Raw genomic sequence first — 15070 nt, 5'->3', positions numbered from 1 at the left:
GATGTGACAGAGAGACGTAGATGCAGTCCACTGTACGACAGTCTGGAAACAGTTTGAGATAGTGTTACTTGGCGCACGTGAGTGTATGGCGGTCACACGCTTCCTCAGGGGTGTTGCACCATGCAACATATAATTATATTTCCATAATTTCCACTCCAAATTAGAATTCACACACATCAAAGTAATATCTAGATATCTGGAGGAGAAAGAGCTGCACTCATATGGGATTATTTTTACGCCCGCAGCGTCACGGCACGGCTACCTATATTAGTTATATTTATGAGCTCTATAAATACTAAAAAAAAGGTAAAAATGCCTGCCAAACTGGTGTCTGTGATTCTGGTAAGCTGCGTCCTCAATCTAGCGTCCAGGGATGTAAGGATGCCTTCTTGATTGTAAGATTTGTTGGGACCGCTTCGGAGCACCGTGCTGCTTGTTGATCTAATATGGCAAGAGTCCTCTCTCCTTCCTGAAAGTCGCGCATGCGCATTAGCTCCCAGTAGGTGCTTGAGCATAAATTATATTTATTTATTTAAGCTAAATAGGGAAGGAGGTGTTTATAAATATTGTTGATGTTTTGATTAAATACTTTATGTGGTGATGTTTAATTCTCACAGTGCAAGTCAGTTAATATAGACTGCACAAATAAAACTATACTCGCTTTGTGGTGGAAATAATTTTAGATTATGTTATTTACTGGAACAGCGATCAAGCTGGGTAAAGGAAATCCAGTAAACTGTTGTATACTAAAAGTAAACCTGTTACTAAATAATTATTCCTAATAAAGGAAAGTAAATGGTTGCACTTGTGTTAGATCTACAGGTATGTGGAAAATTTATTCTCCGTGAGTGGCTGACGCAACACTTCACAATTCTAGGAGAAATTACATGATGTTCCACAACCTAATACAGTAAATTCTATGATACTAAACTACGTATTAGAAGTGTTAGTTAATTATTACGCTTAGTACAGGAAGTACATCCCATTGTACTAAGGATTAGTAAATGAATATTAAATGTGTATGAAGCCTAATACAGGAAATACATCCTGTTTTATTAGGGATGAGAATAACTGTTGGCAATTTCCAACAAGACTCGTTTTTCAGCTACCTGGGATCATAACAATACACACACACATTAAATAATTGTATTTTATTTAAATACATACCTCAAACTATATCAAAATGTCATTTGTATGTTTGCTATAAGGTCTAAAATTTTAACTTTATTTAACTTTTTTATACTTAATAAAACACTTTATAAATATTTACAGTGTGATCTTTCTACAGTTAATTAAAAACGTTACAGAAATGCTGTGTGTTATTGGGTTTGTGAGTACATCTACTCGAGTACATATATGAATATATCTTGTTCTAATTATGATTTTGAAACTGTTCAAAAATATCTTTTAGAAATTATCAATACTATATTAATAATAAACCTGACTCTTCAGAGCATAAATGTATGTACTATTTCTTCTCTTCAGGTTTCTAGAAATGTCAGGTCTCTGGAAGCTGCCGGAGACGGTGGTAATAGCCATAGGTGAGAGGGCGGGGGTGAGGGCCGTGCTCCTCCACCACAGTCTCCGCAACACTGTCCACGCCCTCTACCTCGCCCTCCACCACGCCTCCCTCTACGCCATTCAATTGGCTCTCCATGATGCTTCTCTTCATATCTCTTCTCACTTTGGTACTTCAGTTGCCCAGAGACCTAAGAAGGAAGCAGGTTTGGACATTCAAATTTGTATATTTTTTTATATACCTATCATAGTAAAACAAATTTATTGAAATTGCATAAACCATTGCTACGTAGACCAACATTTCATTGTATATAATTGCTAAGCAACATATGAAGCAATAATAACAATTTTGCAACTTTCAAATGGTATGAATCAGAAACAAGAAATGCTTATCAAATTTTTTTTATTGTTTAATTGCAGAATAAAGAATGTACTTTTCATATTTTCATAGTTCAATTAATAAAAGACAGACATTCTTAAAGAGAAAAGGATGTCTGCATATATCTTCGATTCCACTCAGAGGACACGAGTCTCTTAAACATAAATATATCATGATCATTTTAATATATGCGTTATGAAGAATGATACTAAAGGGAGCAAATTTTTTTTAAATAGGAGACATTCATTCACTGTAATCCAACTGCTCACTGTTGCCATTTCTTTGTTCATTCTCCTGTGTTTTTTCATATGCAGGTTAAATTTGCCGATAAATATATGCTTAAAGTATAGTGTATGTTGGGTTGGTACGGATAAAAGGAGGGCATACAAAAATTTGAGCTTGTCCTGTGTAAGCTTGAGGGAGGTGTTGTGCAACTTCAGCTGTGAAGACATGGTTGGACAACATGAGACTCGTCCCAAAGACTATTAAAATTCTTGGTCAAGTATTATTTTTTGACCAAGTAGAAGGTTAGAAGAACCCACTGATACACGTTACTTGCTTTTGACCCTGTACCTTAGTAAACCTCTCAACAAATATATCTAAGATTAAGGAGATTATTTACAGAAGCTCTGAATATATCCTTTCTTAAAGAACGTGAATATTTTCTTGATCTTTTACATAAGTCTCATTTAAAAATAACATGTAACAACATTCTTTAATTTAAAACGTTTTTACAATAAAGTTTCGAATTTTTTGATAGTATGAACCAATTATAAAATAGCTTTTGGGTAAACCCGATATTCCTTTAGAATATATCATGTCTAAAACTGACTTTTAAAATGTGCCATATATAACAATATATATAATAGAGCATCAGAAATAACGACAAAAGTGTATGATTAGAAAAGTGTCCTCTCCTTGTTCCAAATATGTATAAAATGTAATCAATCCCTAGGCCTTGTAGACATCACAAGCTTGTATACAATACCTCGCAGACTCCCAGACAAACGGACTCGTAGTTACACACACATAGATAGACTCACAGTCTAACAGACTCAAATTAGGGAGTATCCAGCTCCTGCGTGGAGTTTATATCTAGTTAAACACAAGACTAAATTGGAGAAGGTTCAAAGGTATGCCATCAGACTGGTACCCGAGCAGAAGAGTATGAGATGAAATCTACGGGAACTAAAACTCACGTCGCTGGAAGGAAGAGTTGGAGAAGACATGATCACCACATACTAGGTTCTCAGAGGAATTGATAGGGTAGATTAAGACAGTTTATTCAACACAGACGGTACATACAAAAGAGGACAGGTGGAAACTGAGTACTTAAATGAACCATAAAGACATTAGAAGGAACGTTTTCAAATGTAGATATGATAGTGTAGATATTTTCACTAAACTTTTTTCAAATGTAGATATGATAGAGCTCAATTGGCTCGGGAATCTGTACACCAGTTGATTGTCGGTTGAAAGGGTTGGACCAAAGACCCGAAGCTGAATCCACGAAAGCACAACTAAGTGAGTACTGACTCACATATATGGACTCGAAGGCTCACTCAGATATGCATACTAACTGGCAGATTCTCAGAGAAATAAAGAGAGACAAACTAGAGAACAGACTGTTCATATAGACAGAAAACAGACATATTCGCTGAGATACAGCAAAACAGACACATTTTCGAAGACTAGTTAAAGTGCTGACAGACATATATAGTAAAAATGAAATTATTCCAGTTATATATAGTTTGATTCATAAGTTTCCAATAAAGCTTAAAAATAAGCTTATTTTATTCTATCTTTACTTCACTGTATTAAAATTTTTTAGAAATTACTTTTATACTTAGTCTGACAAGGTTTAAATACTATAGCAAAATCGAACACAACAGCTATCAAAGTCAAATTAAATAGGTTTCTTATGTCAGTATCAATACATAGAATTACATTAACAAAGTGACCAATGATCTGAGTTCACTAAAGTTTACCAACAGCCACTGAGAATATAGACTCCATGAGATGGTATTCCCAAACATAATATGTCTAAATATCTCTAATTTGGAAAGAATTACAGTAAAACAAGTACAATCGAAAATTTGGGAATAAGAAAACAAAAAAAATCAGTAACGCTTATATACCGAAAATAGTGGTAAAATTTAAAATAACTATTTACATGTGAACCTTTACCTTCAGAATCCTCAAGCTGTGTACTAGTGTACCGGCGATGTCTGTACTGCAACACCGGGGAGCCGGACGTCCAGCTGGTCCACCGGTACTTCCCCACCTCTCCCACTCTCCCCATGGACCACCTCTTTCATGGTAATACCAGATTTTATTGCAATTTAATATAGGAATGATTAAGCAACGTTTATACTACGTTAGTTTTCTCTTATATTTGAATTCATATTAGTATGTATTACCCTTACCCAGACGGTCATTTATCAGATTTTTATCATTTATCACTGTGTTATAAGATTGGGAAGGATTAGACACATTTAAAATTTCTAAATTTTAAACAAAATACTTTCACGAGTATTTTAAAATCAAGTTCTTTTTAAAAGACGCTCAGTGAATTTGATTTGATTATGGGCTTAAGGCCTATCATGCCTCGAAGGGTTATTATGACAAAAATACTTTAGACCTGAACATAAACCATAACTAAAGTAAGCTCTAGATGTATATTATTCGAGAAGAGACTGCACGTCTTGGTGTGCATATAATTTATATAGGTTTGACAATATATTATACAATACTTTTGACAAGTTTATTTATTTATTTTATTTTATTTATTTATATATATACAAGAAGGTACATTGGGTTTGTGAGAATACATTGGATAGTACAGTATTTACATTCTTGTAAAGCCACTAGTACGCGCAGCGTTTCGGGCAGGTCCTTAATCTAGCAGATAATTTTAAGTAGGTAATTTCAATCAGAATTGATAAATGATAAAGATACATTACAAGAGAAAAATGAGATGAGAGAGATAAGTAAGTATATTAAAGCACATTGTTATATTAAAGCTCTGATTGATTACATTAACAACTTGATTAGTAATTTAAACAAGGTTAATAGACACCATACAGCAGATTGACAGCACATATAAGACAGCAATGATCACAATGGTAAAGATGTTCAGATTGGGTACATAAAGATTGGGAGACTGGGTAGCAAAAGATACAGATAAACAAGATTTATAAACACCATACCACAGATTGGCAGCACATATAAGAAAACAGCAATGATCACAATGGTAAAGATGTTCAAATTGGGAACATAAAGGTTGGGAGATTGGGTAGCAATTGATACAGTGCAATTTTAAAGCAAAAAGTGAAAAACTATGAAGATGAAATTAGGTACTTTTTAGTATTGATTTTGAATGATGTAAAAGTTGGACAGCTTTTCAATTCAGTAGGGAGTGAGTTCCATAAACTGGGTCCCTTTATTTGCATAGAGTGTTTACACAGATTAAGTTTAACTCTGGGGATATCAAAGAGATATCTATTTCTGGTGTGGTGATAATGGGTCCTATTACATCTGTCCAGGAAGAGTTTCAGACAAGGATTTGCATTTAAGAACAGGGTTTTGTAAATGTAGTTGACACAAGAGAATTTGTGGAGTGAGATTATGTTTAGGGAGTTAAACAAGTGGGCTGTGTGTTGTCTGAAAGCAGAATTTGATATTATTCTGATAGCAGATTTTTGCTGGGTGATGATGGGCTTGAGGTGGTTTGCAGTGGTTGAACCCCATGCACAGATACCATAGTTGAGATAGGAATAGATTAGTGCATAATATAGAGAGATGAGAGCAGAGTTAGAAACATAATATCTGATTTTGGAGAGTATACCAAGTCTTTCCATATTTTATATAGGCTCATGTCACAGAGAAATTTGTTATGTGATTTTCCTTTATTCTATAAATAATACGTTCATTACTCTATCCGTTCTAATCTCTTCTATCGATTCCATTACATACACCATCCATGAAGCTTGTCATCTCTATGGCTGTGGACAGCTTACGGGTTTTACTGCAGTGTAAAGAATTAGTTGAACTATTAAAATTATTGCCTTTCAAATTAACGGTACCGAACTTGAAAATCTACCTTTATTTTTCTCTCCAGCAGAGCAGTTTCACAACTTAATGGGCCACAAGATAAAATTTTCCTCCATGATATTTTTCCCATATATGGACTATAAAAGCAACGATAATGAACATGGCAGGTCAGTGACTCTCGAAGACTCTCTCAACACCCGATTATTCATCGACTTTGCCAGAAGACTCAATGTCAGGTTAGAAACTACACTTTTATATTAAAAGGCATTTGTTGCCGTAGATAAAACCATTTATTAAATTCTTGACTTATATTGCTTAGTTTATTTTCTATATAAAAAATAATTTTCTATAAAACAAAATATTGCAATTTCCCCATGAATCACCCAGCAACCTTTGAATTCCCTCTCTATTAATCCTAGAGTCCCTCAATCACTACATTAATCCCCCAACCCTACATGAATTCCTTAAGGGGTCCATAACTTTCAAATATTAAATAAATGAAAATTTGTCAATTTCAATCATATTCTTTTGACTAGTTGTATATAAAAAGGGCTTCAACTGGTCCAAGTCTCAGCATCGTTGCATAAATAGAAAGGGAGATTAACAGAACTGAAGGGAAAACAACTTAAAATGTCAACTGAAATCATGTCTATGACTCTCACCTATCGTAATAGCATATAATAAAATATTTTAATAATTAGTTTTATCCAACAAATATTTAGTTTTAAAAAAATTAATATATTTCTTATTTTTTTTATCGGGTGATTTGCATGAAACTTATACACCTCACTGAACCTAATCCTATCTGTAAGCATGGCAATTTGGGAGGAAATTGGTTGATGTCAACTTCTGCCACAGGTCGACTTCATTTTTTACTTAATTTTTTCAAGTAGCATTAAAGTGTCTCTACTCTTTCATTTGTTATTCAATTTCCATTAAACTTACACATTATATATAGAATTTATGTATCTACAATCGCTTTAAAAAAAATTATTCCTAAGTTCATTTATTGATTTTAGAAATATATTTAAACATATAATATTTTTGCCTAAATGTTTTGGGGAATGTTGACAACATTTTTTAGTAAACTAAACATATTTTTGATAATCCCTTTGATAAAATCCTTTATTATATGCTAATGTAATAGACGAAGGTCATAAAAATTATTTCATTTGAAACTTGTGGTTGTAGATTTTTTGTTTAAATGTTGAAAATTCGTTGAAAAATAATTAGTTTTTTCTGTCGTTCTCTTCAGGATGCGATACTGAAAATTGGATCAGTAGCAGAACTTTTTATATACAACTATTCAAAAAAGTTTGATTTAAATTGAACAACTTTTAATATCCTAAATTAAGACCCCCTTAACACCAAATAAGTCTTTTATCGTCAAATGAATCCCAAAACACCCCATAAATCATCAATCACCACATAAATTTGAATTAAACTCGTGAATCCAAGATGTCCTTATGCTGTAAGTGCCCCATAACCACATCAAGTCAAAGCCACTACATAAAAACTTAACAACATCATTACCCCTTTTCATCAAATAAAGCCAACACCATTATAAAAATCAACTTATCCTAAGGCTTTGCTCGCCCAAGCCGTGGCTGACCACAAAGATGCGTTCATCAATTTTGTGTTCATCCCATATTCATAAACATAGGTAAAGTGCTCATAAATTTCTAAAAGAATCTAAACATCTAACCAAACCTAATCTGGGCCTAACTCTACACCAAACCACAACCTATTAAACCGGGTAATATTTATATTTTGGAAATACCACTTCTGAATTCACAGTATGTTAAAATTGCAACCCATCCTTACGGAGGGTAATTACGGAGGCCAAGGTAATTCCAGTTCGAAAATCGAACTCATAAATTTGAATGAGATTAAATATTTAGTGAATTAAAGATCAGTATTCTTTAAATCTAATTTTTATATAATTATATGCAGAATATTAGTTTTAGTTTATAATTAGACTTTGCCTATGTTAAGGTAGACTAGGTTAGGTCTTTTGGCTATGTTGACAGTTATTTGTTGATGATTGTTTTAGGAGCCACAACAGCGGTGGTGCCATTGGTTCCTGTTTACCCTCCGTTCCCTTGGAGGGTAAAACACAAAACCTTGAAGGCAAATTAACATCGGTTGTCAGTGGAAACAAACTGGCCATGCAAAGGATGAACACTCTGGAAGGCAAATCTTTGGGATCCCCCCCCCCCCTAGATTTCCGAAACTCGTACCCCTAATGGGAAAGAAAGCAAAAATGTCTTCAAGTGACCTGTAGGTGAGTAAGAGCCAGTTTTCCGCCACGTCCAAAGAGAACACCACGAGATATCCAAGACTCGCCAACCAATTTCCAAAGGGAATACCAGGAGCCAACAAAGACCCTCTTTTCGCGGCATCTCGCGGCTGTCAGCACTAAACACAGTCTCTCCGCCCAAAAAAACAGCCAACAAACTTAAAAAACTAGCAACATATCTGTGATCCCAGACAACTAGTGCACCAGGAATCGTAATATTCCCAGCCGTTAAACAGGAATAATTGTCAGCAATATCGCAACCCATTGGGTAAGACTGTGTCACATGTTCTGGCTGTCCCCGGCAAAACAGGTGTCTTAACGTCCCATCGTCGTCCAGGTTGAATCAGGAGTCGTAACAATATTTGTATTTACAGTACGTAGATAAAACATATAGAGAGATACAACTTGAACAAAAGGCGTGAGAATAGCAATGTTCTGGAAGTGATCGAAGGTCATCGTTCAATCAGTGCTTCACTGATGGCCAGTGTTCGAATCTTAACTGTGCAAATTCTTCACCCATGTATTACAAACACAAGTATTTGCAACCATAACTTACACATGTAATTTAATCTACGTCTAAATATGTGTATAATGTTAATACAAAATATTATTCATCTATGTTAGAGAAAATTATTATTTTTGAATGAACAGCATGTTAAAATTTATGAATGCTGCTTTGGGGACGGACGCTGGATGGAATGAACGTAACATAAGGATAGGATGTGTGAAAGTATTTTGTTAATTAACAGAGAGGAAGTTTGGTGACTAAATTAACAAGCATTTGACCTTTATTTACAGCCTATCCTTAACATTTGCTAGTCCAAAAGCAGTCAGTCGATTTCATAGAGACTTTCAATAATTTAAACACACTAACGAATTAAAAATAAATATTTTTCACATACAAACTAACATTATTATAAATAAGATTCTGGTGTTTTGCTATGCCTAAATTAGGTTAGGTCAGGTGTAATTATTTGTTGTAGTACACGAATGAAGCATTTAAAAAAGTGCGAATCGATTAGAAGACATCAATTCAATTTCTTTCTTTATTATGCACCCCATACCCATCCCATGGGCGGTGGTGTAAAGGATTACACCAACGAAGCCTTTATGATAAATGTACGACTTTAGTTCTGTGTTGTCTATAAAGTGTTTTTCATTCACTAACAGGGAATGTGGCAGCTGGATTAAGTAATATTTGGCCTTGCAATATTTCGTTTATGAGCACGTGCTCTTTTGGAAGAAGCATTCAGCCAGGTATACATTGAACATGAAAAGTGACCAAAGCACTGATCCAGAAAAGTCTGAGTGTCATCAGTTCATAATCATGCATAAATTGCTTTCCGTTCATAAACTAGGGAAGGGGGTTGCTGAAATATCCATCATTTGGGTCTCGGTAGTACAGTCAAGTTCGTTATCGACTCACAATCAAGAATTCCGAGTTCGAATCCCGGACAGGATACAAATGGTTGTGCTCATTTCCTATCACCTAATGCACTATCACCTAGCAGTAATTAGGAACCCAAGAGTTAGACAGCTTGTTGTGAAGGCATCCTGGAGATTGTCAGTAATTCGATCCATCGGGGGGGGGAGGGACTTGATATAACCCTAACATGCATTTATACACTGGTTGTATTATGATAAACATTTGGACAATGTTTATCATAATGGGCTGCATAAATCCTTCCATCATCATATGATTTCTCTATCAAGATTTGAAAGCTTTTATTGTTCCATGAATCCCCCCCCCTCTCCCGTCTCTGATCCCCGCTCCCCCAAAAACCACATGAATACTCTATCACTACATGAGTTCCCCATCGCCACATAACCCCTCCATCACCACATAAGTCTAACGAACTTATAAATATTCACTTTCAACATACGCACTGAGTTTTACATATGCCTCATAGCTAGTGCCGTTCAAACAGTGCTTCACTGATGACCACTCTTCTAATCTTAACTGTGTAAATTCTTCACCCGTGTATTTACACATGGAATAAATGCAATAAACACAGTTCGATAAAAATGGAACATAATCAGTTCTTTTTTCTACCACAGACGTGGCCACACATTTACAATGCTAACCAGAATATATACGTTTTCTTCTGTCCTCCATGGACAAGGTTAGAGATCTGTTAAACATATAGTTAAGTGATTTATTGAACAATCAATCACAGAAGGTGATTGCAGTGCTTATAAAATGTTAATCTAACCTACATACTGTCACGAGGCCTACTGGGTCATGTCGGTACCTAAGATGAGGACCACACAATGACCACCGCCGCGGGTTTTTCCTCTCACACACTTGGGTGCCAATGATCGCCCTGGGAGCCCGTCAGTCGTACCACGGGTGGAACCGCAACTTGCTATCCGGCCTTGTACCAACGGAAGAGTGAAGGAAGACTCGGTACTAACCTCAAGTCGTTGCATCTGTAGCTCCAGCACTTCCTCCTATTCTTGCCCGCCGTAACAAGGGGTCAAAGGTCACCTGTCACACACCTGTGTCACTCAACTACTTATAAGGTCGCCAGCTGGGTTTGAAACTCTGCATCCCAGCAATGCAGTTCAGTGGTTAAACTCTGTGTTGCCATACCAGTATGTTGTGACCATCATAGTGTTACTCAGTGTTACCAGCCTAGGGTACGCTTCCATAAATATCAGTGTTACTCAAGTGTTACCAGTCACTAGGATGTTTCCAATAATAATAGTAATAATGACAGTATTGTGCATGTATAATATCACTTATAATAATACTCAATGAGATGGAGGGCGCACTTAGACACATCAGTAAAAAATCATTTAAAATTTACTGTTGTTTCCACTGGAAGCAACAATTATTTCCATTGGAAATGTTTCCACTGGAAACAGTTTATTGAAAATACAGAAAATCACTCGGCCTATTAGGCAAATCGGGCCTTGCATGATAGGCCGAGAAGTGCATTCTGGCTACTAGCTACGACATATATATATATATATATATATATATATATATATATATATATATATATATATATATATATATATATATATATATATATATATATATATATATATATATATATATATATATATATATATATATATATATATATATGTCGTACCTAGTAGCCAGAACGCACTTCTCAGCCTTCTATGCAAGGCCCGATTTGCCTAATAAGCCAAGTTTTCCTGAATTAATATATTTTCTCTAATTTTTTTCTTATGAAATGATAAAGGTACCCATTTCATTATGTATGAGGTCAATTTTTTTTATTGGAGTTAAAACTAACGTAGATATTTGACCGAACCTAACCGACCCTACCTAACCTAACCTAACCTATCTTTATAGGTTAGGTTAGGTTAGGTAGCCGAAAAAGTTAGGTTAGGTTAGGTTAGGTAGGTTAGGTAGTCGAAAAACAATTATTTCATGAAAACTTGGCTTATTAGGCAAATCGGGCCTTGCATAGTAGGCTGACAAGTGCGTTCTGGCTACTAGGTACGACATTTATACATATATGACCGAAAAGGTAAGATTAATAATTCTAACACGAATTTTCTCAATATTTCTCAAGTTTTTCTTCACTGTCGGTTGTAATAAGAATATAAATTCTGCAAAATTCATTTTTTTAATTGTCTTGAAAGACAATTATTAAAAATTAATATATTTTCTTAAATTTTTTTCTTATGAAATGATAAAGCTACCCATTTCATTATGTATGAGGTTAATTTTATTTTATTGGAGTTAAAATTAACGTAGATATATGACCGAACCTAACCAACCCTACCTAACGTAACCTAACCTATCTTTATAGGTTAGGTTAGGTTAGGTTAGGTAACCGAAAAAGTTAGGTTAGGTTAGGTAGGTTAGGTAGTCGAAAAACAATTAATTCATGAAAACTTGGCTTATTAGGCAAATCGGGCCTTGCATAGTAGGCTGAGAAGTGCGTTCTGGCTACTAGGTACGACATATGTATATATATATATATATATATATATATATATATATATATATATATATATATATATATATATATATATATATATATATATATATATATATATATACATAAATAGATGAACTGGAGAACGTTGGCAGCTCTTTTCTCGCTACCTCTGGCAGCTCAGACAGCTGGGCAAATTCAAAGGGGTACTCGGACCCTCTCTGGGGTGGCAACTCTGTCGACGTTGACCTCTCGTCCACCAACACTGCTACACACGTTCCCACGCTGTCTTTTCCAGGTAATAGAAAGTACTGGACTGACTTATAGCCTAACCTGCTATTAACATAATAATAAATACACTAATATAATATATATATGCAGGGCCTATCTAGCCTAGTCATTAAGGGGTAATGGGAGGGAAATAATGATCTACTTTAAACATTTCTGTACATTGACGCCTATCCCTGATGGTGGAAGTTACATGGTTCCCAGGTCGCTCCTCGGCGTTCCGGTTGCATGTCACAGGTCCTCTGGCGTTGTGAAGACTCGCATCATCGTCGTTTCTATTCGCTGGATTCATATCTTCCAAGCTGGACCAACCAGTGGTCACTGATAAAGTCGCTTTCCACACTCGCTCCTTCACAGACACAATTTCTCATGGATCCAGACACGATGTTTCCCTTCCGGACTTCAGCAAATGTGATCCGGTCACAGGTGCTCTGCACGTTGTACTGGGGCGGACCCGCAGAGCATCAGACTTGCCCTCCCAGCATCGCCACTCAGTCTCCGAGTAGTCTTCGCCGCAGACTAACAGCCACGAGTACTTGGTCTTCTTTCGCCCACTAAACTCGGCTTCTTTGTGCTCCCCGGGAGTACACTAATCATTTACAGTGATGGTAGACTGCATTAGGATGCTCAAATTCACTGAGCAAGGCTCCTAAAACCTCCAATCTCGAGAGCTTACTGACGTACTTCCGCTCGCCCCAAAGGTCCGGGAATCTCAGCTGGAGCAGTTACCTGCAGGTCCTGAGCCAGGCCTATCAGTGACGTCACAATGGGCTCTGATTGATCAGTCACGTCACATGACTTCGGTCAGTCTGTTGGCGCTCTCATGTCTTGGCGCTAACCCAAAAGAGACGTCGCCAATTTGAATGTATTAGGGGCGTTTGCCCGCCCCCCCCTCACCTGCAAAACATATAATTGACAATTTATCCATAAATATGTCATCTATCCAGTAGCCTCCTATATCAAATGATTCCCTGCACCACTGGGAACCTGCAAGGTAAGAAGATATGACTCTTAAAGCTGGTACTGGGAAGAAATAGGAGTGGGCACCATAACAATATATAAATACACAGATTTATGTCTGCCCTACATAAACAGTGTTCGATGGGCATCAGTTGTGAGTGATAGGCAGCAGTCCTTCTTCTAATCTGATAACTGCATCCTTTAACAGCTTCGAGGTTCATGAGCAGCCAGAGCACTCTTGGGGTGTGGAGAAGGCCGGCAAGTTCTCCGGGATGATGGGACAACTCCAGCGAGAAGAAATCGATGTGTGCGGACCCCTGGCGCCACACAATGAGCGGATCAAGGTCATGGAGTTTTTAAATATGGATAAGGCAGATATGATGAAAATAGTATCTTTGAAGCCCACTTCTTTACCCCAATACCTCTCGCCGATAAGACCTTTTTCAGGCAAGCTAAATTGTTTTATTATCTATGGTCTTTTGAGTTTGTATATTATTAAGTATGTTAATAATATCTGTGGAAAAAACAAAAAAAATCTGTGGAATGATATTGACTTTCATGCCATGCTGTCTTTTTGACTGTAACCATTATAAACTATTTGTTAAGCTATAATACTGCTGAAAAAGACATTATTTTGAAGAAAACATAAATTGCTTACTTAGTAGAAAGATGTATTATAAAAACATCTTTTTTATAAAAAAAAAAAAATACAGTTCGATTTAAATATCACCGGTTGCTATTGTACAAATCTCAAGGTGTTCCTATTCTGGGTTAAAAGGAATTACAATGTTATTGCCCATGTTCTAAGAATTAATACATAATAGTGGTTACCCCTTAGATATGTTTGTTTCCGTGAGATTTTGTATAATGAATGAAGAAAAATGAACGAAAAAATTATTTACATTATTTATCTAGTATATAAAAAAAGTTGGGTTTTATATTAATATTTCCAAAAATGTTGTATCAAGCATATTTATAATACTATATGCCAGAACTGTGATTATACTAATGTCAACAACAGTCAGAGACTTTCTTAACAAAAGCAACATTATAAATAGTTGGGTTAAGCTATTTGGGGGGGGGGGGTCACAGACCCCTCTCAGAATCTAACGAGAAGATTACAAAGATATTAAAACGCACAACAATGCACTCAGACTATACTGCTATTAATTATGTACTCTGTTTGAACAACAAATATCTGGAAATTAGCAACAAAAACATAATGTAAGCAAAATTTACCAGTTATATTTTAGTAGCATTTTTCTTTTGACATTGTCAGTCTCTCAGCAAAATGCACATATCTTGAAAATCATTAAAACAAATTATTTTAAATCAAAATAACTTTAATGAAAAGGCAGAAAAATAAATAACGTCCATTGAAAGTAGTCCTTGATATAAACTGCCATACCTGTTTTGAATTGGCAGTTGGTTGAATCTTCTAAATAATAAAAATTATATTCTATTGAGTTTGAAATTACTATCCTTTGCACATATAAAATAAAAATAATTATTCATGACAATGTTAACAAACATGACACACCTATAACTAATTTCTCTCTGCATGCTGTGACCTATTTAATTCTGGCAACCCTGGCCAGCCTAAGTTCATCCCATACCCCAGACGTGACTAACCTCTGCAATATGGGTGAAGCC

At 35.7% G+C, this 15070-nt stretch overlaps 1 protein-coding gene across 1 annotated transcript in view; it reads left to right on the top strand.

Annotated features, from left to right (window-relative positions):
* LOC123771522 (uncharacterized) overlaps positions 1-14766 on the top strand; it is a 123018-nt gene extending 108252 nt beyond the window's left edge. Inside the window, exons 5-8 of the mRNA XM_069313614.1 lie at positions 1486-1724; positions 4091-4216; positions 6021-6186; positions 13626-14766. Coding sequence (XP_069169715.1) covers positions 1486-1724; positions 4091-4216; positions 6021-6186; positions 13626-13995 — 901 coding nt within the window. The 3' untranslated portion in view covers positions 13996-14766. The remainder of the gene's footprint in view (positions 1-1485; positions 1725-4090; positions 4217-6020; positions 6187-13625) is intronic.
* The last annotated feature ends 304 nt before the right edge of the window (positions 14767-15070 follow it).

This window comes from Procambarus clarkii, chromosome 76 (genome assembly GCF_040958095.1).
Source record: "Procambarus clarkii isolate CNS0578487 chromosome 76, FALCON_Pclarkii_2.0, whole genome shotgun sequence".
Lineage (NCBI taxonomy): Eukaryota > Metazoa > Arthropoda > Malacostraca > Decapoda > Cambaridae > Procambarus > Procambarus clarkii.
The sequence above is the reverse complement of the archived record's forward strand: the minus strand, read 5'-3'. Positions and strand labels throughout refer to the sequence as shown.